Below are 27,280 nucleotides of genomic sequence, written 5' to 3'. Positions count from 1 at the left end.
GGAGGGAGACCAAGCAGCCAGATAGTCTCCAGTGCCTAGCGCACAGTAATCCTCAACTGACTAATCAAGCATGAAATATTCCATCGTCATTCTAAAACCAGCTAAAAATAGTAGGCTCTAAATTTTATTTGAATACCCAACCCAGAATCAGGAATTCCTGAGTTCAAATCCTGTCTCAGACACTTATTAGTTGTGTGATTCTGGGAAAAGTCACTTAACTGCTAACTGCCTCAGTTTTCTCAACTGTAAAATGGGGATAATAACTGCACCTACCTCCCAGGTCTGTTGTGAGGATCAAAGGAGATTATTTGTAGAATGCTACACAAACCTTAAAGCACTAAATAAACTCCAGCAATGATGATGATGATTGACAATTATCATTAGGTTCCCTGCCTTTCCAAAAGCCAAGGAAAACATCTTTTTACTAAGTCCCTTGAGCCTCAGAGAAGAACAGCAAAAACATCATTATTCATGAAGGGAACAGTGGCTCATGCCAACATTCTGGAGACTTGCCCCTCCCTTCCTTATCATCCTCTAAATAACGAGCAACAGAAACCTAAGATGGCATTAAAGGACCTAAGAACTCATCCCGCTCATGCCTTCTCATTTTACAATCCCAGAAATGGGAAGTACCTGCCCAAGTAACAGAGTTGAGATTTTGAACCCAGGGACTCTCTCAACCCATGGTCCAGTGGGGCTTTTCACTACACATCCAGGCAAGAGGAGAGTAGAAGTGCAAGAGAAGACATTTAAGAGAAAACCAGGCACCATAAAGCATTTCCACTGCGAAACAATCACTGGCCTCCTGTACAAAGGTCTCTCTGCTACCAGGGCACCATGGGGCCTCTTCACTAGGAAAGAAGCAAGAACCCAATGGTCATTCAGCTATGTATGTAGCACCTACTATGTGCCAAGCACTGTGCTAAGTGCTGGGATTTAAAGAAAGACAAAAAAAAAAACTCCCTGCTCTAAAGGAGATCATGGTCTAATAGAGGGAAGACGACATATCTATAGACATATATACACACCACACACATACAACATATGGACAGGATCAACTGGGGTAATCTTAGAGTGAAGGCATGAAGATTAAGGAGACTTGGGAAAGGCTTCATACAGAAGGTGGGATTTTAGCTGAGAGTTAAAGGAAGACAAGAAAGGCAGGAAGCAGAAATATGACCCAGAGTTCCAGACATCAGGGACAGCCAGCGAAAATGTCGCATTTGGAAAATGGATTACCTTGTGAAAGGAACAGCAAAGAGGTCAGTATCACTGGATCTCAAAGTATACAGAGGGGAATAAGGTATAAGGTGTTAAGCAGCTGATCCATCTGTCAAATGGCTGAGATGTTTGTCGACCATGACAGCAGTAAGTCACAGATCTAACCACAGTTTCCTCCTCCAAATGAGCTCCAGAAGACCATCAATCAAAGAGGCCCTTGGCTCTCAAGACAACTGTGTTCTTGCCATCTTGACTGCCTTTTCCCAAAACTGATCTTCAAATCCCTCTTCACCAGCTTCCCAAGTAACAAATCTAAATTCCTCAGGCCAGCCTCTCAAGGGCCCTCCAACATTTATTATTATCTCCCCCCAAACCCTAAACCTCATAAAAGCTATGTGGTAAAATGGAAAAAAAAATCAGTAACACTGAACGACTCCCAGACAACTCAACTATATGAATACTTATTCAAATCAATAAATATTTACTGAGCACCAATATTCTCAGGAAGAGTAAAGGGTAGTCTCGATCCTCAAGAAGATTATCTCTAGGGGCAGCTAGGTGGCACAGTGAGTAGAGCACAGGCTCTGGAGTCAGGAGGACCTGAGTTCTAATCCAGCCTCAGACACTTGACACACTTACTAGCTGTGTGACCTTGGGCAAGTCACTTAACCCCAAATTGCCCTGCCTTCCCCCCTCCAAAAAAAAAAAGTATCTCTAGTGGCAAAATAAGGTATTTACAGAAGTTACTTATAACACAATAAAGTATATTCTAACAATCCAATGGGTGGCATGATTAGTAAAGTACAAAGATCTCCAGAGAAATGAAGGGTCATAGCAGACATGGAATAATTAATGATGAAAATCAGAGAAGCTGGGGTTAAAGTGGTATATAATGAGGTGATTCTAGGTGACAGCATTAGCAAAGCTGAGAATGAAAATTAGTGTACCTGGGAAACATCAAGAATCTCAGCTTGGTTAAAATGAAGAGTCTATTTAGGTGAGATCATAGAGCTCATGAAGGGTCTTACAAATGCTGGGCTGAGTTTGGACTTCATCCCACATAGAAAAAGGAAACAGCAGAGGTTTTAAGGAAAAGAGTACCAGAAGAGGTGTATGGGTTTTTCTTTTTAAGGCCACTGGGGTTGCCTGACTTTCCCAGGTTCACACAGATACTAAGTGTCTGAGGACAAATTTGAACTCAGGTCATCCTGTCTCCAGGGCTAGTACTCTGTCCATTGCACCACCTAGCTGCCCCCATGAAATGTGTTTTAAGAAAATTAATCTAGTAAAAACAATAGTCAGCAAGCATTTATGAAGCACCTCATTTTCCTGACGCTTAGGAACTCCTACTGTCCTAGAAAAGGAGGAAGGGCGGGGGAAGGTGGCTGGGATTACGATTGTGAGCTCCTCCAGGGCAGAGCCTAACTCTTCCCTTTCTCAGTTTCCCCTAGCACACAGGAAGTCCTTAATAAAGGCTTGCTAACTCACCCATCCATGGCCAGGCCTTAGAGGGAAGCCAACCCGAAGTAACAAGGCCGCAGGCAGGGAGCTGGAGTAGTCAAGAGAGAGAGGACTGAGCTAGAAATGAAGGGCCTCAGGGACTATTTACTCCACCATTTTACAGATGAAGAAACTCAAGCCCAGAAAGGGTCATTGATTGGCCTAAGGTCACCAAGTAAGCTTTAGAACCAGACCTTGACTCTAAATGAGTGCTTTGCTTTCCATATCACTCTGGAGGGTGATCTGACAGATGGATGCCTTGAACTTAGCACAGTGCCCAGCACATAGTAGGTGCTTAATAAATATTTACTGACTGACTGACAGGGAGAGGCAGTTGTATCTCTGAGTCATCCTGCCAGAAAGAAATCTTATTCCACTATCTTTTTATTTATCTTTTTAATTGGAACTGATTTCACTGCTATTGGAAATTCCAGATAAGGAAATTTCCTTCCACCGATGCAGGGCTATAGCTGCTTTGGAACATTTAGAGTTACCGGGGGCACTGAAAAGGTAAGTGACTTACCCAGGGTCACACAGCCAAGGGGAATGTGTCATCATCAAAACTTGAACCCAGGTTCCCAGACACTGAGGCTGGCTTTTTTGCCCACTACATCAAGTCACCCCACTACTTGCTCAAAGTTTTAAAACAACTTTCCACAACATCTCTGAAGAATTGTTGGGGATGACATCTACAAATAGCGTCCAATGCTCTCCAATGATAACTCCATGTCCACAATGGCTTTTAGGGAAAATACGCTAGGGCTGTAAAGGCTTAAGAACCGGTGCTGCTCTTATCAAGCAAACAAATGTTGTATGTGGATTCATCCTAACAACTCAAATGGAAAATCCGGACTCCAAAGTGAAGAACCTCTGCTTCTCTTCTGGTAAACTATCTTTAAGTGGAATTTTCAACGCAAGCTTCAAATGGAAACCACCCCCTGAACGTTTTTAATTCTTGGGGAAAGGGCGAAGGAAGGAGGGAGGGAGGACTGGTTTCCATGTTAGCTACTCCTTGGTCTATTCTTTGCCCTCCTATTCTCTTAACAAGTTCTTCATGTTGGCCAGGAGGAGTCCTACTGAACCTTCGGCTTGGGACCAAATGTCTATACCTGAACCAGAGAATCACAAGAGTAGAATGTTAGGACAGCAAGGACTCTTACAAACCATCTACTCCCGATCAACCATGAATGGCTTAGCTATTCTCAGCAATACAAGAATCCAAGACAACACTGAAGGACTCACGATGAAACATGCTATCCACCTCCAAAGAAAGAAATGACGGAGTCTGAGTGCAGATCGAAGCATGCTGTTTTAGCTTTCTTTATTTTTCTTGGCATTTTTGGTCTGTGTTTTCTTTTGCAACATGGTTAATATGAAAATGTTTTGCATAACTGCACATGTGTAATCTACATCAAAGTGCTTGCCTTCTCAAGGAGGAGGGAAAGAGTGGAGAGAGGGAATTTGGAACTCAAAAATTGTTTTTAAAAAGAATATTAAAAACAGAAGAGGAAATAAATTACTTAAATAACCCCATCTCAGAAAAAGAAATTGAGCAAGCCATCAATGAACTCCCTAGGAAAAAATCTCCAAGGCCAGATCGTTTTACATGTAAATTCTATCAAACATTTAAAGAACAATTAATTTCCATACTTTGTAGACTATTTGGGAAATAGGTGAAGAAGAAGTCCTACCAAATTCTTTTTATGACACAAATATGGTACTAATACCTAAACCAGGAAGAGTCAAAACAGAGAAAGAAAATTATAGACCAATTTCCCTAATGAATATTGATTCAAAAATGTTAAATAAATATTAACAAAAATATTGCAGCAACTCATCAGCAGAATAATACACTACCCGCCATGTAGGATTTATTCCAGGAATGCCAGGCTGGTTCAATATTAGGAAAACTATTAGCATAATTGATCATATGAATACAAAACTAGCAGAAACCATCATTATCTCAATAGATGCAGAAAAAGCTTTTGACAAAATATAATACCCATTCCTATTAAAAACACTAGAAAGCATAGGAATAAATGGAGTCTTCCTTAAAATTATAAATAGCATCTACCTAAAACCATCAGCAACCATTATATGTAATGTGGACAAGCTAGACACAATTCCAATAAGATCCGGGCGGAAGCAAAGATGTCCATTATCACCCCTATTTTTCAATTTGGTACAGGAAATGTTAGCTTTAGGATTAAGAGAAGAAAAAGAAATTGAAGGAATTAGAATAGGCAAAGAAGAAATTAAATTATCACTTTTGCAGACAGTGATGATTTACTTAGAGAATCCTAGAGAATCAGGTAAAAAAACTACTTGAAATAATAAACAACTTTAGCAAAGTGGCAGGACATAAAATAAACCCACATAAATCCTTGGCATTCCTATAAATTACTAACAAAGCCCAACAGCAAGAGAGAGAAAGAGAAATTCCATTTAAAGTTACTGTAGGCACTATAAAATATTTGGGAGTCTACCTGCCAAGACAATCCCAGGGCCTATATGAACACAATTATGAAACACTTTTCACACAAATAAAGTCAGATCTAAGTAAATGGAATAACATCAGTAGCTCGTGGTTAGGCCGAGCTAATATAACAAAAATGACAATTTTACCTAAATTAATTTACTTATTCAATGCCATAACAATCGAACTACCAAAAAATTATTTTACAGAGCTGGATAAAATAATAACAAAATTCATCTGCAAGAACAAAAGTCCAGAATATCAAGAGAATTAATGAAAGAAATGCTAGGGAAGGTGGCCTAGCCATACCAGATATCAACTGTATTATAAAGCAGCAGTCATCAAAATTACCTGTTACTGGCTAAGAAACAGAATGGTAGATCAGTGGAATAGGTTAGGTACACAAGATGCAGAAGTCAATGACTATAACAATCTACTCTTTGATAAACCCAAAGAATCCAGCTTCTGGGCTAAGAATTCGCTATTCCACAAAAACTTCTGCGAAAATTGGAAAATGGTAGGGCAGAAAATGGGCATAGACCAATATCTTACAGCGTATACCAAAATAAAGTCAAAATGTGTTCATGATTTAGGAATAAAGACTGATACTATAAACAATTTGGGAGAGCTGGGAATAGTTTACCTATCAGATCTATGGGAAAGGGGAAGAATTCATGACCCATCGAGAGACAGAGAGCATTACAAAATGCAAAATGGATAATTTTAATTATGTTAAACTGAAAAGTTTCTGTATAAACAAAGCCACACAACAAAGATTAGGAGGGAAACAGAAAATTGGGAGAAAACCTTTATAACCAATATCTCTGATAAAGGCCTCATCTCTAAAATATACAGGGAACTGAGCCAAATTTATAGGAATAAAAGTCATCCCCAATTGAGAAATGGTCAAAGGATATGAACAGGCAGTTTTCAGGGGAAGAAATTAAAGATATCTATAGGCATATGAAAAAATGCTCTAAATCACTATTGATTAGAGAAATGCAAATCAAAACAACTCTTAGGTACCATATCTCTCCTGTCAGATTGGCAAAAATGATAAATGCTGGAGAGGATGTGGGAAAATTGGAACATGGTTACATTGCTGGTGGAGTTGTCAACTGATCCAGCCATTCTGGAGAGCAATTTGGAACTATGCCCAAAGGGCTATAATAATCTGCATACCCTTTGAACCAGCATCCACTCCTAGGGTTGTATCCCAAAGAGATCACACAAGTGGGAAAGGGACCAGTATGTACAAAAATATTTATAGCAGCTCTTCTTGTGGTAGCAAAGAATTGGAAATCAAGGGGATGCCCATCAATCAGGGAATGGCTAAACAAGTTGTGGTATATGAATGTAATGGAATACTATTGTGCTACAAAAAATGGGGAAGATGCGGACTTCATAATAACCTGGAAAAACCTACATGATATAATGCTGAATGAGCGGAGCAGAACATTGTACACAACCACAAACATATTGCTTCTGTAATGACTAACTTTGATAGACTTGGCTCTTCTCATCAATGCAAGGTTCAAAGACAATATCAAAGGACTCATGATGAAGAGAGCTGGCTACATCCAGAGAAAGAACTGTGGAGTCTGAATGCAGATTGGGGCAAACTATTTGCTCTCCTTTTTTTCTCTTTGGTTTTGTTTCTTCTCTCTCACGACTCATTCCATTGGTCATAATTCTCTGCAACTTGACTATTGTGTAAATAAGTTTAATGCGAAGGTTATGTAGAATCTATATTGGACTGCATGCCATTTGGGGGGGGAGGGGGGAGGGAGGAAAGGGAAGAAAATTTGAAACTCAAAAACATGTAAAACTAAGTGTTGTAAACTAAAAATAAAAAATCTGATTAAAAAAAGAATATTAAAAATTGCTTTTACATATAATTGAGAAAAATAAGATAAAAACATTCTTTAAAAAATAAATTAAAATTAAATTAAATTTTTGAAAAAGAAATCATCTAGTTTAAACCCCTTATTGTATAGATAGGTTTATTAAGGCCCAGAGAGGGAAATCTCTCACAGACACACACACACACACACACACACACACACACACACTCTACTAGTTACTACAAGAGCCCAGATCTTAAAGACTGAAATACTTTAAAAAAAAAAAAAACTTTCAAAAACTCCTGCAGAATGGTCTTTTGATAAAGATGCACTCAAACAGCAGACAAAACAGATGAGCACACACCACATATACACACATACACACAGGGTGCGTCTCAAAAGTCTTATTGCAGTTTTAAACTTAAAACTGGCCAGGGTCACACAGTTATGGGGGGGTGTCAGCAGAAGAACTTGAATCCAGGTCCCCCAGACCCTGAGACTAGCTTTGCTATCCAATACATGAAGTCATCCCATTACTTGGTCAAAAATTTAAAACATTCCTCAAATCTCTGAAGACATGTCGAGGATGACATTGCACTAAGACTTTGGGGACATGCTCTGTGTGTGTGTGTGTGTGTGTGCGCGCGCGCGTGTGTGTGTGTGTGTGTGTGTGTGAGAGAGAGAGAGACAGACAGAGACAGAAACAGAGAGAGAGAGAGCACCAACTTGTACTGGTAACACTCCTCTCTATTTGACTCTAAGTTCCTTAAAGCAGCAACCAGATCTTACCTATTTTTTTTTTTTTACAATTTTCCTTATTATCTCCAAGAGGACACTCAGAATATAACAGACTCTTAATACAGGGATAGTGATTGAACCTATGATTTAACTGTTATGGGGTACACCCATATGAGGAAACTCCCTCTCCCAAGACAAGTGGGTGCCTTCTCTGGAACTTACAGACTTAGAGGGGTACACAGAGCATTCAAGGGGTGAATACCTGCCCAGGGTCACAGAGCCACTATGTGTTAAGAGGTGGAACTTGACCTGGCTTACAAGGCCAGCTCTCTATCCACTACACCCTGTTGCTTCTCAGGCACTCAGTATTTATGTGCTATATTGTATACAAACTCTATTTCCAAATAAATTTGCCCTAAGTTATATTCAAACATCTTCCAGCAATGTTACAGAGAAAGAGGCTGGACTATGTGTCCCCTATTGAGGCCCCTTCCAAATCCATGACTCTAAACATGCTAGCCTTATACTCTGACCAGGACAGAAGCAGAGGTGACAACCAGAATCGCTGGGTTACCTGAGATACTGGAGCTCTCAGGCGCATATCCCTATGTCATCACTTATTTGAGTTTGTTTGCTCTTTTCTACAGTGAAGACAGTCTTTTGCTTAGCAGGGCTTGTGTGGGGGCAAAGCCAAGATCACAGAGGAGAGACAGGAACTCGCCTGAACTCTCCCAAATTCCCCTCCAAACAACTTTAAAACAATGCCTCAAATCAGATTCTAGAGTGGCAGAGCCAACAAAAGGTAGGGATGAAACAATTTTCCAGCCCAAAACAACTTAGGAGGTCAACAGGAAAAGTCTGTCACACTGCGAGGGGGGGGGGGGTGCAGTTAAGGCGTCAGTCCCAGGAGTGCTATGCAGGCCTTGAAGGCAATTGCATATACAACAGTTTTAGAAGCTCTCAGCCCACAGTGGTAAGGGGGTCGAACAACTGGTCAGAAATAGATTACAGGGGACTCTGTGCTGGCAGCAGGTTCAAGATTCTGTTGCACTGCCAAGACACAGTCCCAGGGAGAAGATGAACACTGGTACATTAGAGCTTATGGCCTCAGGGAAGTAGGGACCCCGGGCATAGTTCCAGGACAGAGAAGAGTACTTGTGGTGGTTCTAAAGGGAGCAGGGACCAGGGACCCTGGTCAAAGTTCCAAGACAGAAAGGAACATTGCCACTTGTGGCTGCAAGACAGCAAGGGACTAGGTCAACAGGAGCATCAGCACTTGTGGCTAGAGGGGAACAAGGTCACTTCCCAGGTAAAGATCAGAGCAGGAGAGAAGTGACCACACCTATCCTTATATGATACCACTATGAAAGCACTCAAAACTTCCAAATGCCCAGAACTAGCTCTGAAAACAGCAGCGCAAAAAAATGTGAACACTTGGGGCTGTGCTTCCCAACTGTGGGAGCAGAGTCCAACTTTAACATGAAGTTAAAAGTCAAGAAATATGCTGGGAAAATGAGCAAACAACAAAAAAGAACCTGACCATAAAAAGTTACTATGATAGGGAAGATCAAGACACTAACTCAGAAGAAAATTATGTCAAACCAGCTGCAAGAAAAGCCTGAAAGAAAAAATGTGAATTGGACACAATCCCAACAAGAACTCCTGGAAGAGCTCAAAAAGGATTTTTTTTTAAATAAATTTATTTTTTATTTTTAGTTTACAACACTCTGTTCCACAAGTTTTGGGGTTCAAACTTTCTCTCCCTCTCTCCCTCTCCTCCCCCCACCAAGACAGCACATGTAATCCAATGTAGGCTTATGTAAGACCTTCATGTTGAACTTATTTACATAATAGTTCAGTTGTAAAGAAGAATTATAACCAATGGAATGAATCATGAGAAAGAAGAAACGAAACCAAAAAGAAGGGAAAAAAAGAGAGCAAATAGTTTGCCTCAATCTGCATTCAGACTCCATAGTTCTTTCTCTGGATGTGCATAGCTTTTTCTATCATGAGTCTTTTTGGAGCTGTCTTTGAACCTTGCGTTGATGAGAAGAGCCAAATCTATCAAAGTTAGTCATCACAGATACTGTGTGTCCATAATTGTGTATAATGATCTCCTGGTTCTGCTCCCCTCACTCAGCATCCGTTCACATAAGTCATTCCAGGTTATAATGAAGTCCACCTGCTCCTCATTTCTTGTAGCACAATAATATTCCATTACATTCATATACCACAACTTGTTTAGCCATTCCCCAATTGATGGGCATCCCCTTGATTTCCAATTCTTTGCCACCACAAAAAGAGCTGCTATAAATATTTTTGTACATACAGTTTCCTTTCCCACTTGTATGATCTCCTTGGGATACAGCCCAAGAAGTGGTATTACTGGTTCAAAGGGTATGAATATTTTTAAGAACCCTTTGGGCATAGTTCCAAATTGCTCTCCAGAATGGCTGGATCAGTTGACAACTCCATCAGCAATGTAACCATGTTCCAATTTTCCCACATCCTCTTCAACATTTATCATTTTCCTGTTTTGTCATTTTAGCCAATCTGACAGGAGAGATGTGGTACCTAAGAGTTGTTTTGATTTGCATTTCTCTAATCAATAGTGATTTAGAACATTTTTTCATATGCCTATAGACATCTTTAATTTCTTCCTCTGAAAACTGCCTGTTCATATCCTTTGACCATTTCCCAATTGGGGAATGACTTGTATTCCTATAAATTTGGCTCAGTTCCCTGTGTATTTTAGAAATGAGGCCTTTATCAGAGACACTGGTTGTAAAGATTTTTCCCAATTTTCTGCTTCCCTCCTAATCTTTGTTGCATTGGCTTTGTTTATATAAAAACTTTTCAATTTAATGTAGTCAAAACAACCCATTTTGCATTCTGTAATACTCTCTATCTCTTGTTGGGTCATGTATCAAAAAGGATTTTAAGAATCAAATAAGAAAGGGAGAGGAAAAATTGGGAAAAGGAAAGAAAATTATGCAAGAAAATTAGAAGTAACAACTTAGTAAAAGCAGCACTAAAAAATACTGAATAAAATAGCATCTTCAAAAGCAGAATGGCCAAATGGGAAAAAGGTACAAAATTCACTGAAGAAATGAACTCCTTTAAAAAAGTAAAATTGGCCAAATGGAAAAGTACAAAAGTTCACCGAAGAAAATAATTCCTTAAAAATTAGAATTGGGTAAATGGAAGTTATTGACTCCAACCAATATCAATAAACAATAAAACAAAATCAAAATAATTTTAAAAAGAAAATATCAAATATCTCATTGGAAAACTGATGTGGAAAATAAATCAAGGAGAGATAATTTAAGAACTACTGGATTACCTGAAAGCCATGATTAAAAAAAAAAAGAGCTTGGACATCATATTTCAAGAAATTATCAAGGAAAACTTCCCCACTATCCTAGAATCACAGGGTAAAACAGGAATGTAAAGAATCTACCAATCACTTCCTGAAAGAGATACCGAAATGAAAACTCCCAGGAATATTATAATCAAATTCCAGAGCTCTCGGGTCAAGGAGAAAATACTCCAAGCAGCCAGAAAGAAACAATTCAAGTATCAGAATCACACAAGACTGAGCATCTTCCCCATTAAAAAAACTGGAGGGCTTGGACTATGATATTTGGGGAGGCAAAGGAACTATGATTACAACCAAGAATCACCTATCTAGCAAAACTGAGTATAATCCTTCAAGGGAAAAAAAAATGGATATTTAATGAAAGAGATTTTCAAGCATTCCTGATAAAAAGACCAGAGCTGAATAGAAAATCTGACTTTCAAATACAGTCAAGAGTCAAAAGAAGCATAAAAAGGCAAACATGAAAGAGAAATTATATGGGATTCGATAAGGTTAAACTGTTAACATTCCTCTATGGGGAAAATGATACTTGTAACTCCTAAAAACTCTATAAGTATTAGCACAGAAGAACATATAGACAGAGAGAATGGTTGTGAATTGATGACTGAGATGATTTCAAAAACATAAAATGAAGGGGTGAGAATGAAGGAAGCACTGGAAGAAGGGAAAGGGAGAAGGGGGAAGAGAGAGGCTGAATGGGGGAAATCATCTCACATAAAAAGTGTGAAAGGAAAAACTTCTACAATGGAGAAGATGAGGGGGAAACACTTGAACCTTACTCGCATCAGAAATAGCTCAAAGAGGAAATAATATATACTCAGTTGTGTATAGAAATCTATCTTACCCAAGAGGGAAGGGGAAGGGGATAACAAAAGGGGGTGGGGTTGGGGGAGGAGCTGATTAGAAGGGACTGTGGATTAAGGGAGTCAGTAGTCAGAAGCAAGGGAGGGACAAGGTAAAAAGAGAAGGATAAATAGGAGAAAAAACAGGATGGAAGGACATAGCAGAACATTATACACAACCACAGACATATGGATTCTGTGATGACTAACCCTGACAGACTTCGCTCTTCTCAGCAATACAAGGTTCAAAGACAACTCCACAGGACACATGATGGAGAGAGCTATCTACATCCAGAGAAAACACTATGGAGTCTGAATGCAGATTGAGGCACACTGTTTGCTCTCTTTTTTTTTTCTTTTGGTTGTTTTTTTTTTGTTTTGTTTCTTCTTTCTCATGATTTATTCCATTGGTCATAATTCTTCTTTACAACTTGACTATTGTGTAAACAAGTTCAATGTGAAGTTCTATGTAGAAGACAAATCGGATTCCATGCTGCATTGGGGTGGGGGGGGTGGGGTAATCTGGACCTCAAAATCATGCGGAACTGAGTGCTATAAACTAAAAAATAAAAAATCTTAATTTAAAAAAAATAGGATGGAAGGAAATACACAGTTACTAATCATAACTGTGAATATGAATGGGGTGAACTCATCCATAAAACAGAAGCAGCAAAATGAATTGAAAACAAGAATCCAACAAAATGTTGTTTACAAGAAACACACTTAAAACAGACAGATACAGAGTAAAAATAAAGAACTGAAGGAGAATCTATTTTGCTTCAGCTAAGTTAAAAAAAAGCAATCATGATCTAAAAGCAATCATGATCTAAAAGCAAAAGCAAAAATAGACCTAATTAAAAGAAATAAGCAGATAAACTGAATTTTGCTAAAAATTTACCATTGACAATAAAGTAATATTATTAAATATAAATACACCAAATGGCAGAGCATCCAAATTCCTAAAGGGAAAGTTACATGAGTTACAGGAAGAAATAGTAAAACTTTACTAGTGGGGGACCTCAGCTGTCCATTCTCAGAACTAGACAAATCTAACCATATAATAACCAAGAAAGAAGTTAAAGAGATGACTAAAACTTTAGAAAAGTCAGATATGATAATTCTCTGGAGAAAAGTGAATGGGAACAGAAAGCAGTATGCCTTTTTCTCAGTTGTACATGGCATTTTCATAAAAACTGACCTGTATTAGGGAACAAAAACCCTCACAACCAAATGCAGAAAAGCAAAAGTATTTAATACATCCTTTTCTGGCCATAATGCAATAAAGGGCCATGGAAACATAGATTAAAAATTAACTGGAAACTAAATAATCTAATCCTAAAGAATGAGTGGGTCAAGCCATAAATCATAAAAACAATCAATAATTTCATTAAAGAGAATGGCAACAGTAAGACAGCAAACCCAAACTTATAGGCCACAACAAAAGCAGTACTCAAGGGAAATTTTATATCTCAAAAAGCTTACATCAATAAAATAGAGAAAGAGTAGATCAATGAATTGGGCATGCAACTAAAAAAAAAGCAGAAAAAGAACAAATTAAAAATCCCTAATTAAGTACCAAATTGGAAATGCTGAAAATCAAAGGAGAGATTAATAAAACTGAAAGAAAACCATTAAACTAATAAATAAAAGTAGGAGCTGGTTTTTTTGAAGAAAAAAACAATAAAACAGACAAACCATTGGTTAATTTGATAAAAAAAAAAAAAAGAGAGAAACCAAATTACCAGTATCAAAAGTAAAAAGGGTAAATTCACTACCAATGAAAAGGAAATTAAAACGATTATCAGGAACTATTTTGCACAATTATGTGTCAATCTAAGCGAAACACAAGAATATTTACAAAATATAAATTACCTAGATTAACAGAAGAGAAAATACAGTACTTACATAACCCTATTTTAGAAAAAGAAATTGAACAAACCAGCAATGAGCTCCTAAGAAAAAATCCTCAGGACCAGATGGAGTCACAAACGAATTCTACCAAACATTTAAAAAACAATTTATTCCAATACTATATAAACTATTTGGAAAAGTAGGCAAAGAAAGAGTTCTATCAAATTCCTTTCACGACTTAAATATGGTGCTGATATCTAAACTAGAAAGAATCAAAAGAAAGAAAGAAAACTATAGACCAATTTTCCTAATAAATACTGACGCAAAAATTTTAAATAAAATCCTAGCAAGGAAATTCCAGCAATGTATCACAAAGATCATAAACTATGACCATGTGGGATTTATACCAGGAATGCAGGGCTGGGCCAATATTAGGACAACTGTAAGCACAACTGACCATATCAGTAACAAAAACAACAAAAATCACATAATTATCTCAAAAAATGCAGAAAAAGCTTTTGACAAAAGACGAACACCATTCCTATTAAAAACACTAGAAAGCAGAGGAAAAAACTGAACTTTCCTTAAAATGATAAGTAATATCTATCTAAAACCATCAGCAAGCCTTTCCAATAAGATGAATGGTGAAGCAAGGATACCCTTTATCACCATTATTATTCAATACTGTACAAAAATGCTAGCTATAGCAATAACAAGAAATTGAAGGAATTAGAATAGGCAATGAGGAAACAAAACTATCATTCTTTGTAGGTATGACAGTATACTCAGAGAATTGTGGAGAATCAACTAAAAAACTAGTTGAAATAATTAACAATTTCGGTGAGCAGAACCAGGAGAACATCCTACACAGTAACAGCAATATTCTACAATGATCAATTATGAATGATTCAGCTGTTCTCAGAAATACAATGATACATAACAATTCCGAAGGACTTACGATGAAAAATGCTATCAGCTTCCATGTAAAGAACTGATGGAGTCTGAATCCAGATCAAAGTATACTTTTTAAACCTTCCTTATTTTTCTTGGTTTTGTTGATCTGTGTTTTCTTTTGCAACACAGCTAACAGGAAAATGTTCTGTATGACTGCACATGTATAACCTACATCAAAGTGCTTGCCTTCTCAAGAGGGGAGTAGGGGAGGGGAGGAGAAAATCTAGACTTCAAAATTATTAAAAAGCAGATGTTAAAAAATTTCTACATGTAATTGAGGGAAAAAAACAGGAAAAAAAGAGTTTGTGTGAGGAACAGCTAATAAAGATACCATCCTAAATCATTCTGCCAACAAAGACGCTCAAGAATGTTAAGTGCAAACTAATTAATGAGGCTCTAGCTTTTGCTGACTCAGAAGACAGAACAGTGGGGGAGAACGGGCAGTACTTTTCCTACCTTCCTCTATAAGGAAACCGGATTAATCTAATGCTCTCAAATTCAGAATTTTCCCTAATCTCCACAGCTGAACTGGGATTTGTCCTGCTAAGCCTAAACCAGCACACTGATGTTGTGAGAAAGGGGATTGATTATGTGGAAAACTATAGACTAGAAAGCAACCTCACTGAGGGCTACCAAAACTGGTAGATTATACACCACTAACCAGGAGTTCTAAAAGCACAAGGGACAGATGTTTATGCAGAACATATCCCCAAGTCTTCAAGAAGCAAAAGGAGGAAGAAGCAAAGTTCAAACACTCAGAAGGAGGGTAATGTTAAATGTAAAAGGACAAGCAGAAATCAACACGCACTTAACAAGAACCAACTATGTGCCAGGCAGTGTGATAAGCACAGGAGTCATAAAGACACAAAAAATTAAACAACGCTTTTCGTGGAGGTGTTCTCAATTTACTGTGAGAAACCACGCATATATTTATTAGTATATACAATTCCTTTCCTTTTTTCTTTTCATTGTTGGACCAGGTGGGACCGTATGTTGGACCATACAGGAAACTCTAGTTTAGTAGTCAGTGCCTCTACCAACACAGAACACACCCTTCTGAGTAACCTGGAGTCTGGGACTCCTAGCCAATATGGCTGCAAACATGGAGGCTTACTATGCAGCTCCCCAAGAATTATTTCAGCCAAAAAGCAGGGATTCACACCAGACCAAATAATGATCATGAAATACAATGAGAAACTACAGTGATGTGCCTTCTTCCACTCCAGAAGTGGGCAAAAAGTCAGCTAGCTGCCCATGGGCAAAAGGAGAGGGGACCAAAAGCAAAAACCAAACACTGAAGAAGACAACCAAGTCTGTATCCTCCCAAGATGACCAGAAAGGCCAGAGACCAGCCAGCTAAAAGATGACGCAGACTGCAAGGCTCTCTGTCCATAACAAGAAAGGACATGGATGAGAAGAGGCCTCATGTAGGAGATAATACATGAGCACAGTTTGAAAGTTGCTAAGGATTCTAAGAGGCAGAGGTAAGGAGGTGTTCCAAACATGAGGACTAGCCATACAAAGGCTGAATGTGAAGCAGGCCAGACTACAGAGTACAATACAAGTACAGTGTTAAGTAACAAGCCTGGAAAGGTAGGCTGGCTGGAGCCACGCCGAAAAGAACTTTAAATGACAGACAAGAGAGTATTGGTTCCTAAAGGACAATCTGGAAAGAAAAGAGAATCAGAGAGATCAACTGGAAGGCTACTGCAGCGATCCAGGCAAGAAAAGATGAGGCCCTGACCTGGGGTGGTGGCCCCGATAACCCAGATCTTCTTTCCTAATTTCACAAGATATAAAGTACAGGGCAGACAGCTGACTCAGCAATAGAAAAAGGTGTCAAAATCCTAGTCTTCGAAGAGTAATGAGGCAGGTCTTGAGTAAACACAAACTGGGCAAGGTATACCCCTCCCTTCCCCTCCCCACTTTAAACAAACTAAGGATCTGAAAAATTCAGATTTGCAAAACTGGTAATCATGTTGATAATTATGTTTTCCAAAAGTCTTCGCTTTACAAATGGAATGACCCTAGGATTTCTTCCCCCAAACCCCCCAAAATTTTAAAGTACTCTAAGTGGAAATTTTTACACACAGATCTTTTTAGAAATACACTTTAAATACATTAAATACTTATTAATATAAGTACACAGTAATATACATAATATAAAATTATATAAATAGAATAATTACATCATATACACACACATATAACAAATAAGTATAGTGCCTAAGTACACTGTGGGGGTTACAAAAGTATAAGATATCACCTGTTCAGCTCTATTTACTGTATCTTGGACAAATCGCCTCACTTCTTTGGGCCTCAGTTTCTTCATCTATAAATAGTCCTTGCATTCCAGAAGCTTTCTTCAAGAGTAAACTCAAATTCCACCTCCTGCAGGTGGCCTTTAATGGTCCCATCAGCCACTGGAGCCTTTCCCTCAGAAATTACCTTCCGTTTGACTCTGTCTCCCCAGCCATCACAACATGACTTCACTTGAGCGTAAGAAGCGTTGTTTTGGCCTTTCTTTGAATCCCCAGTGCTTGGTATAGCAACGGGCACATGTTGAGGTCATTCCATTATTTCAGTGTGACCCCCATTAGAAGTTTTCTTGGCAGATACTAGAGTGGTCTGTCATTTCCTTCTCCAGTTCATTTAACAGATAAGGAAAACTGAGGCAAAGCGGGTTAAGTGATTTGCCTAGGACCCCAGAGCTAGTAAGTGTATGAGGCAGGATTTGCACTCAGGAAAAGTGAGTCTTCCTGACTTCACGCCCAGTACTGGACCCACTTTGACACCTAGCTGCCTCATAGCAGGGCACACAGCAAGTGCTTAATAAACACTAGTTGAAAGAGAGGTAAGCACAGCCAAGAAAACAATACACTCAACGTCAACAAAGTGAATGGAAAGAGCAACCACAATAGAAAATCAATGCTGCAAAAGAACAATAAACAAGCTTGGCCTCAAAGAAAAGATGTGAGAAAACACAAGCCTCTCCATGCCTCTGCAGAGGTGAGAAAGGTCCGCAGGTGCGGAACAGGGCACATATTGCCAGACTTTTTGCCAATGTAAACTAATAATGGGTCTTCCTGATTTTTTTAATCATCTTCCTCTTTATTTTTTTAAATAAATTCTTGTTATAAAAAAAGATGGCTCTCTGGAGGGCTGGAAATTTAGGTGAAGTTAAAAATAAAGGTAGTAATCAAACCAAAAAACATATTAAATACCTACTAAGTGCCAGACATTGGGCTATATTAATAAAAATTTATTTTAAAGATAAGTATCTTGAACTTTGACATGCATCATTCAAGATTAAGATACTTCTCTAAGAGCTGGAGATAAACATAATTCAGTGACCTGCTAATTCTTATTTAAGTCCCACTGAAAACTTATAGACTATAATAAAAGCAAGACTGCAGAAGTGAACCATCTGTCAAAGGTACACTAGATATCCGTTATGATGCATGGTTTCATGATGAACAGTTAAAAAATATTTTCAAAATCTTGTGAAGTCAAAACCAAATTATGTTAAATAAAAGTATTTACGATAAAAGATGTTTCATTTTTAAAATTTTTGAAGATGTAAAAACCACAATAAATAATAATTGATGCTTGTTGAGTAAAGAAAGAAAAGCATACAAATGATTCTTCAGAAAGTCTACTCATCCCCCCCTCCCCACATGTACTGCAAGAAGCCACTGATATCCCAAATGCCAATTTCGTAGAATCCGGAGATGTTAGGGTTGGTAGGACCTAAGATAACTTTGTTCAACCACTTAGTTTTATAAAAGAGGAAGTTAAATGGCTTGCCTAGGGCCTACCGTTAGTTGGCGGTTAAAGCCAGGACTAGAATCCCGGATTTTCTCTTTCACTTTCTTTTAACTACTGAGAAGCCCATATTTTTTTTTTTCTAATTTACAAAGCTGTTACATTTTCAGAACTGTATTACATATGTTTCTCATACACAGCTTGAAAAGCAATGGTTCTATTTTCTTGAAAAATACCAATCAACCAATGGCAGCACCCTTTTGCACTAAAAAAGATCTGAACCCCATGCCAGAATGCAGAATTCAAGCCTTGAGAACCTTGGGGAAAAGGGAGAAAAAAAACAAAAACCACAGTATTCTCTTATTCATTCTATATTTAGAGCCCACAATGTAGAAGACATTTTAACACTCACCTCACAAAGAAATGCCTTACCAAGCAATCCTTATACTCATACAGGAAGTAAGAGTAATGCCACCTGATTCTCATCTAGTACTCAAAGGTATGGAAAGTGTTATGCCTACACTGTCTCATTAGCTGACCTTCGCTTCAACCTTGCGGTATTATTTCCAACATTTGTACTACCATTTTACAGATAACAAAACTGAAGTAGCTGAGCTTAGCCCCACTAATTACAAAACCACTACTCAAACTGAAGCACTTACAATCTGTCATACAATTCAGCATTAGTTGGTAAATCGAGAGAGGGTTCTAATCTCTCCCATTAATTTGGTATGGGGAGTCACTTCTATGTGACTCAGTTTCTTCCTCCAGAAATTGGGAATATTAGACTACATGACCTCAAAGCTCCCTTTTGAGATTTAAAAGTCTGAATCTAAATTCCAGAAAATGCTATGTTCCACTGTTCTCATCTCCCCGACTATTTTCATGAGCAACAATCTTAATCACTCAATAAATATTAAGCACATACTATGCGCCAGGCACTATGCTAAATGCTGGGGATTGAAAAGAGACCAGAGACAGTCCCTGCCCTTAAGGAGCTCACAATCCAAAGAGAGAGACAACGTGCAAATAAATATATACAGAGCAAGCTATGTATAAGATAAATAGGAAACAATTAACAGAGGGAAGGCACTAGAACTAAGAGGGGTTGGGAAAAGATTCCCAAAGACAGGATTTTGAGATGGGACTTAAAGGAAGCCATGAAAGTCAGTGGGTGGAATTGAGGAAGGAGAACATAACTGGGTCCATTTATTGAGCACTTGCTCTATGTCCCAGAGCCTGGTGATACAAGTATGGCACAACTTCTAATCTATTTATCTTCTGATGAGGAAAAGCACAATTACATATATCAATTAATACAACACAAACATAAAGTAAATACATACAAATTACTAGCTGTTTTTCTTCTTTCAGCTTGCAATGTGGTACACAAAGTCAGTAGTAGTTACTAAATTGTGCTTAACACTTTTTTTTTTGTTATAAGGGAAAACTAGGTTGGGAGAATGGAGAGAGATAGGTCTACACCAGTAAATGACCACTAAAAAACCAAAAGGTATCAATATAAGTTCAAAAATAATATTGGAGGGGGGGGTGGGCAGCTAGGTGGTGATGGGGATAGAGCACCAGCCCTGGAGTCAGGAGGACTGAACATTGAGTTCAAATTTGACCACCTACACTTACTAGCTGTGTAACCCTGGGAAAATCACTTAACCCTGATTGCCCCCAAATTAATTAATGATTAATTGGAATTGTGTTTTCCTGCACTAGGTTGGCTGAAGAAGCATTTCTATAGCATTTTAAGCAAAACAAACCTCTCCTCACAACATCTCCATTAGATAGATGATTTAAGTATTATTTTCCCCATTTTAAAGGGGGAAGAAGCAGAGAGACCATGTGACTCGCCCAGGGTCCCCCAGCTAGTGCCAGAGCCAGGATTTAACTCAAGAATTCTTAGAAAATCCAATAGATTTATATTTTCTACCTAGGGTTATTTATTCCCTTGCTCCTCATCCCCACTTAGACAGCTCTGTACAACCAACCTGAACAGGACCAGAAATGATTCCCAAATGCTGAGTGGACTTTTTTCCCCCATTTTATAATGGAAAAAAATCTTTACCTAAAGAAGGGCTAGGTAGCACAATTACTGCATGAGCACGCTGCAGAGCCAACCAAAAAAAAAACATGGAAAACTATTTCAGAGACCAGAAGTAAATCCAAATTTTCAAAACCCTTCCCTCTTCTCCCCACAACTCCCAGTCCAAGATTAAAGAATCGGCATTACAAAAAGCTGTCCTCAACCCACAGGTTCAGCAGGTTGCTGTCCTTTATCATAATTGAAAGCACATGGTTTTAAGGACAGGCGATGAACTTCATGTAATAATTATATCTATCACACGTGCCATAAATTGGTTTTTAAAAATTATCTGTATCAAATATACAAATCCACCCCTAAGAATATAAAGCACATATTTAAACTTGTTTATAACGTAACTCCCACCATTACTGTGAGCCAAAAAAATTTTTAATCTATTGACTAGATATAATAATCTCAACAGGCACTAGGGGAGAGGAGGAGTAGTTTTCATTTTGAGCATCATCCAAAACACTCATAACAGAACCTGAAATTCATAGCTTTCGCCAAAATTTCAGGATTCTTTATTTCCTTCCTTTTATTTGGAATTAAATGTTTTAAATTATGACTGGATACCAAAACATTCAGCAAAATGAACATTTCAAATAGATGTCGGTTCCCAAGAGGAGTCAGTGAACTAGGAACTTGATAAAAAGTGCCTCCTATATGCCAGGCACTAGGATAAGAGCTGAGAGAGCGGCGCAGCTAGGTGGTGCAGTGAGTAGAGCATGGGCTCTGGAGTCGTGAGGACTTGAGTTCAAATCCAGCTTCAGACACCTGACACACTTACTGGCTGTGTGACCTTGGGCAAGTCGCTTAACCCCAACTGCCCTGCCTTCCCCTCTCAAAAAACTCAAAAAAAAGAAAAAAAAAAGAGTTGAGAGAGCACATTGGATCTGGAATCAGGGGGCTAGGTTTCAAATCCTAGACCCATTTTGTGCTTCCCATGTGACCTTCATAAATCATACGAGCCTCATTAGTAAAATGAGAGGAATAGATTAAATAATTCCTAAAGTTTATATCAATCCTTTGATTTTAAGATCTTATGTCACGAAAAAGTTTGCAGGACAGTGACAACACTGATTAACTTTCTGGCCACAGTAACTCTTAAAAGACCACCCTCTAAGTAAGATGTTATGATTTATATTGGTGGAAGACTTACACCAACCAATTCAGGAATCCCTGATGGACTGAATCATGCTTCGCTGTAGTGATGAGAACACAGGCCTGAGAGTCCAGCGTTCAACTGCAGATCCTACCATTTCCTAGCTGTGTGGCCTTGGGCGAGTCTCTTCACCTCTGAATCTCAGTTCACCTCTAAAATGGGGATACTACTACTACTCACAGGTTGTTTTGTGAAACAAGAGATGTCACCAAGCCTGTCACAGATATTTAAACATCTACCATTAATGTGACTTAGCAAAACCCACCTACCTCAAAGGTCCCCAGCTAAAGAAAAAAAGAGTAGGATGGAAAAAAGAATTTCAAGGTTGCTTTAGATTTGAAAGTACAACATGAGGACCTCAAGCCCTCACCTAAGGCTAGAAATTATACAGAGTGTTTAATTACTCCACAAACTCTATTTAACCTGATCATAAGCCAGGTACCCTTTAGCTACAAATACAAAATGACACAGGGAACCAGATAAGTAAAGAAGCATTAACCACACTTTTTCAAGTCTTACCTAACTGCAAGAAAACCCAAAAACCTTTCTAGTAAGATATATATTTAAAGGGTTTAGGCCCATGCCAAAAATGGTTCTTGAGTAATATGCAAGAATTTCACAGTAAGAAGGTAACAGCTAACATTCATATAGCTCTTTAAGCTTTGCAAAGCACTTTACCAATAACCTCATTTTATCCCTGCAACCACCCTGGGACCTAGGTGCTATTACTATCCCCACTTAGCAAAGGAGACTGAGGCAGACAGATGCCCAGGGTCACACAGCAAATAAGTGTCTGAGGAAGGGTAACTCTGCACATCCATCCACTGAACCACTTTTGAAAAGAATGCATGCTTAGTGGTTATTATTTATGCAGCCTGGTTATCTTTTCAATTACCTACGCATTGCATTTTCACACTTTCAATGGGAAGCTCTTGGTCTTAGAATCACAGAAGCAGGAGAGTCACAAGGAACCTGTGACCCCATCTTGTCCAACCAGTCAGTGAGCCAAAAATCCTAAGCCACGCCCAACAAGTGGTCATCCCACCTACATTACTTTAAGTAAGGGGAAACCCACTACCTCCCCGCAGCACACATTACATTTTTGGACAATTCTTTTCAATCTGCCTCTGCACTGCTCCTAGTTCTGACCCCTAGGACCAAGCAGACCAAGTCTAATCCCTCTTCTCCCTTAGCATCAAATAGATGAAGGGAGTTACTTGTCTTTTAAATTCCTCTCCTCTCAACCCCAGCCTTCTCTTCTGATTAAACACCTCCCAGTTCCTTCTCCAGTTCTCTCTGGCCTAACCTCCCTGGGAGACGCTCCTATGGACCAATGTCCTTCCTAAAATGTGCCAACCCAGACCTGAATACAATACAGCAGGTCTGGCCAGGACAGAGAGCCTCCATGTCCTGGACACTGTGCTCCTCTTAATGTGACCTAATCTGAAGTCTAGTGCATAGATGCACACTCCTTTCAAGTTTGAAAAGCTTTCCTTCTGGGGTTAAAATGAGCCTAGAGGAGCAGTGCCAAATGAAATCCGTTCCATCCCTGGAACACAGACTGACACACCACAGGGTTGTTTTACATAAGGTGAATTCTTTCTTAAGTTCGTCTCTTGGGGTGGGGGGGGGAAGGATACTATCAGTAGAAAGGAGAAACAAAAGGTCTTTAGATGGGCCTGGGAAACAGACCTCTAGACCTACATGAAGCTGAAAAAGGTACTGTGGAAGTATCAAGTCTGCCAAACCCTAACCAGTCATACACCAGTTATTGCCACCTGCTTCCCTCCTCACTCATTCCCAAGTAGAGAACCATAAGCTTAAACTTCCCAAGATGGCTCTTGGAAGCAATGGGTATGCGCATCCCGTTTTAGAAAACGAATATACAATATCCAAACAAAAAACAAATCCATCAGACTATTAACTATACAAATTCCCAAAGGGCTCTTAACTTTGTAAATGGGTTCATGTTAAGCATACCCTTTACATAAAGTGTTCTTAAAACCTTTTCTATATCATGGACCTCTTTGGCAGGTTGGTGAAGCCTATGGACTTCTCAGAATGATTTTAAATGCATAAAACCAGATATACATTATATATATACATATATGTGTGCGTGTGTGTGTATACATAAGCATGTATACAGATATAGAGGATTGTAAAGGAAACCACTAAAATGGTTATGAATTGTTTTTTTAATTCAGACCACAAATTAAGCATCCCTACTCTAAAACCACATAGGATCAAATTCATTCTAACAAATATTGGTTTATTACTTTCAAATTACATACACTAGATGAGATATATATGTGTCCTGTGGTCTTTTAAAATCTAGTTAAGCATGGGGGCCAAAGGTCTTTCCAAATCATATATTATTCTAAGTCAGAGAGAGCAGGACATACGGGAAAAAAACATTGGATTCAGGACCAAAAATCCACATATCTCATAGGTTTGTTGACTGTCTACATGACTGACAAACTAGCTAAGTGATTGGAGGCTAGCCAAGCTTACTACCTCCAATCAATCAACAAGCTTTAGCACCACCAAGGCTAAGGCTCCTGAGACATAAACAAAGAAATCCGACAATTCCTGCCCTCGGGGAACTTACCTTCTACCAGGAAAAACAGTCCACGTAGGACCAGACACAAAATACAAGCGAAGGAAAATGTTTTACAAGCCACGTTGTTGTTATCTTCGGTGGGAAGGGGAGGTTTAAAAAAAAGAGAGAGATGGGGAGGTGGGGAGAACAACCCACTCGGAGTATCTTCAATATTGGAAGACACTCCCAAATTCAAGGGAGGGTCAATGAAACGCATACGCGCCTACGGTCCTTCCCAGGCATTCCTACACAAAATGAAGCCAATTGTTTCGGACGGTGCTCAAAGGCGATGCCTTCCTGCCTCCCCGACTTCCATCGGTACCGGCTTTCCCCGTACCGCTTTAACGCGGAGATCCTGCGGATTAAGCAGCACACGGGAACCTGCACGTCTATCAATTCCGCCGTGGGCGAGGATTCGGGCAGCGGGCGCCACCAGTCCCACCCCGGCCCCCAGCTCGGCGAGTCCCGGGCCAGAGCGGGGCTCCTTCCTTACCTGCACAGGTCGGCGAAGGCCTGGAAATTGAGCTTCTTGATCTTCTTCTCGCTCAGCCAGTAGCCAACTCTCTTTCCCTTCAGAAAGGTCTGCATCTTCGTGCTCGGCGGGGGGTGATGCACACGGCCGCGACCTCCGCTCACCGCACAGGACCCGGGCCTCGGGGCCACAAGCACCCTGCGGGGAATAAAGGCAGAGGCGGGGGGTTAAATGAATAACAAACCGCGAGAGTGAAATTCCCCGGCAGCGGACTCCGAGGCACGGGCGGCATCAGCTGTTGTCTCGCTCCCACGCCCCACGCCCCGCACTCCCCCGCTGGTGCGGCGGGGCGGCCCGGGCTGCCAGGCAGCTCCCCGCGGGCAACTTTCAAGTGTCTATTTGCCCGTCCAGGCCCGAAGTGGAAGGGACAGCAGAGAGCCGGGATGGGGAGGGGGCGGGCGGAGGAGGAGGAGGAGGAGCAGAGGGTGGAGATGAAGGAAAAGGGGGAAGGTTAAAAAAAGAGATAGAGAGAGAGAGAGACAAGGAAGCTTTACCTTGCCGAGGACCCGCGGGGAGCGAGCTCGAGCAGCAGCCCCGGCCGCGCAGCCAGGAGCCCCGGCTCGGCTCGGCTCGCAGAACAGCACCCCCCGGGCAGCGGCAGCGGCGGCGGCGCTGGAGGAAGGGGAGGCGGCGGCGGAGGCCGGGCCCCCGAGCCGGAGCCGCGCTCCCGCCCCCCAAATCCTCCTCCCCTCCAGCCCCGGCTCCCCCCACCCTCTCCGCCCCCTCGCTTTAGCCCGCCCAGGGCTGCACGCTCGCTCGCTCGCGCTAGCCGGAGCACGGCGGGGGGTGAAGACGCGGAGGACCGGGGAGGGTTCGAGTCCCCGGGGCCCCCACCCCCCCCCGCCGGGCTCTTCCCCCGCCTCGCCCTCGCCCCCCGAGCTCGCAGGCTGCCCTCCCCGGCACCGCCGCCGCCCTTTCCCTTCCTACCTCCTCCTCCAGGCCGCCGCTGGGAGCCCGCTATTCGCAGCCGTCGCCTCCGTGGCCACTTCCTCCTCCGCCGCCGCCGCCGCCGCTTCTTGCAACACCCCCTCCACCGCCGGCACTAGGAGTGGGGGGGGCTGGCCTGACACACCCTCCCGCTGTGAGGGCGGAGGGGTCCGCGGCCCTGCCCTCCGGCTTCTCCCTGCGGGAAATTCAGGGGGTGTTCGGGGGCTGCCCCAGGGCCACCCGGCCGCCGGCGCGCGCGCCTTGCCCCCCCCTCCCGCCTGCGGGCCGAGCCGCCTGGACCCCGAGCCGGCAGGGGGCAGCACGGCGCAGCCAGAGCCTTAAAGGGGCCGGCGCTCTTTTTTTTTCCCCCGCCCCCTCCCCCTCCCCCAGGTTTTTCAGCTTTGGGAGAGGAGAAAGGGAGGCCAGAGGTCATTGTAGTCCCGGGAAGGTGAGGAGGGATATGAGGGGTCGAAAGAGGAAGTTCTGGAAGCCCTCCTCCACCACCTTTTGCAAATGGAAGGCCGGGCCAAGGGTTAAAAGTTACAGCTGCCCCCGACCCCCGACCCCCCAGAGCCGAGCTGATTCACACCCAGCCCCGCAGACTGACAGCGGCCTCAACACTCTCCCGGTTCTGAGAAAAAGCCCATCCGAGTAACAGGGCCAGAAGTCCCGTTACTGTTACCGTCAAGTCGACCTTGGGTAAATCACTTCACCTCTGTGTGCCTCAGTTTCCTCACCTGTAAAATGGGGATAATAGCGCCTACCTCCCAGGGCGGTCGTGAGGCTCCAGTGAGAGGAGACTGTAAAGCAGCCGTGCCTGGCACATGTGATGGCACCATAGAAATGTTTCACATTATTATTAAATGTTTACCGCTGGTGAGACTGGCGCTGGGAGGAGATAAAAGCGCCCGCCCTCGAGGACCTTCTTATACGGTTAGGGAGACACAAGCACGCAGGAATTTATTATTCATAAAAACTAGTGTCTGTGTGTGGTGTTCTATGGTTGCCATTGATCCATTTTATTCATATGAGACTCGTGAATTAGTCTGGGCGCTATCCGCATTCTGACCGTGAGGAGAGAGGATCGGAGAGGCTGCTGGACCTGGGTTCAAAGTAGATGATGCAGAGGTTTAAGACAATAGAAGAGATCTAGGAGGAATTCTCTGAACTGACTCGGAGATCTGTTTCCAGCCTTCATCTCCCAGGCTTCATCAACTGCCTTCTTCCAGACGCTTCAAACAAAATGTCCCCAAACCGGCTCAAACTCAGCATCTCCAGAATAGAATCTGTTGTCTTTCTTCCGAAATCTGTCATTCTTCAGACGTGAGCCATTTCTGTCGGGGCTATCGCTCCCTCTGGGCCTCCAGGTTCCCTCATTCTCCCTCAAATCACACA

General features: G+C 41.1%; 1 protein-coding gene across 2 annotated transcripts in view; it reads right to left on the bottom strand.

Moving 5' to 3' along the window:
- ITPK1 (inositol-tetrakisphosphate 1-kinase) overlaps positions 1-26,155 on the bottom strand; it is a 310,259-nt gene extending 284,104 nt beyond the window's left edge. The window contains exons 1-2 of one of the 2 annotated variants that reach the window (XM_036734679.1): positions 25,886-26,155; positions 24,920-25,096 (exon numbers count right to left, since the gene is read on the bottom strand). In XM_036734679.1, the coding sequence (XP_036590574.1) occupies positions 24,920-25,014 (95 nt within the window). In that variant the 5' untranslated portion in view covers positions 25,015-25,096; positions 25,886-26,155. Of the gene's footprint in view, positions 1-24,919; positions 25,097-25,452; positions 25,546-25,885 lie in introns of those variants that run through there. The other variant, XM_036734680.1, reaches the window with a different exon arrangement.
- Positions 26,156-27,280: the final 1,125 nt, after the last annotated feature.

The sequence above is a fragment of the Trichosurus vulpecula genome, chromosome 8 (genome assembly GCF_011100635.1).
Source record: "Trichosurus vulpecula isolate mTriVul1 chromosome 8, mTriVul1.pri, whole genome shotgun sequence".
NCBI lineage: Eukaryota > Metazoa > Chordata > Mammalia > Diprotodontia > Phalangeridae > Trichosurus > Trichosurus vulpecula.
The sequence above is the reverse complement of the archived record's forward strand: the minus strand, read 5'-3'. Positions and strand labels throughout refer to the sequence as shown.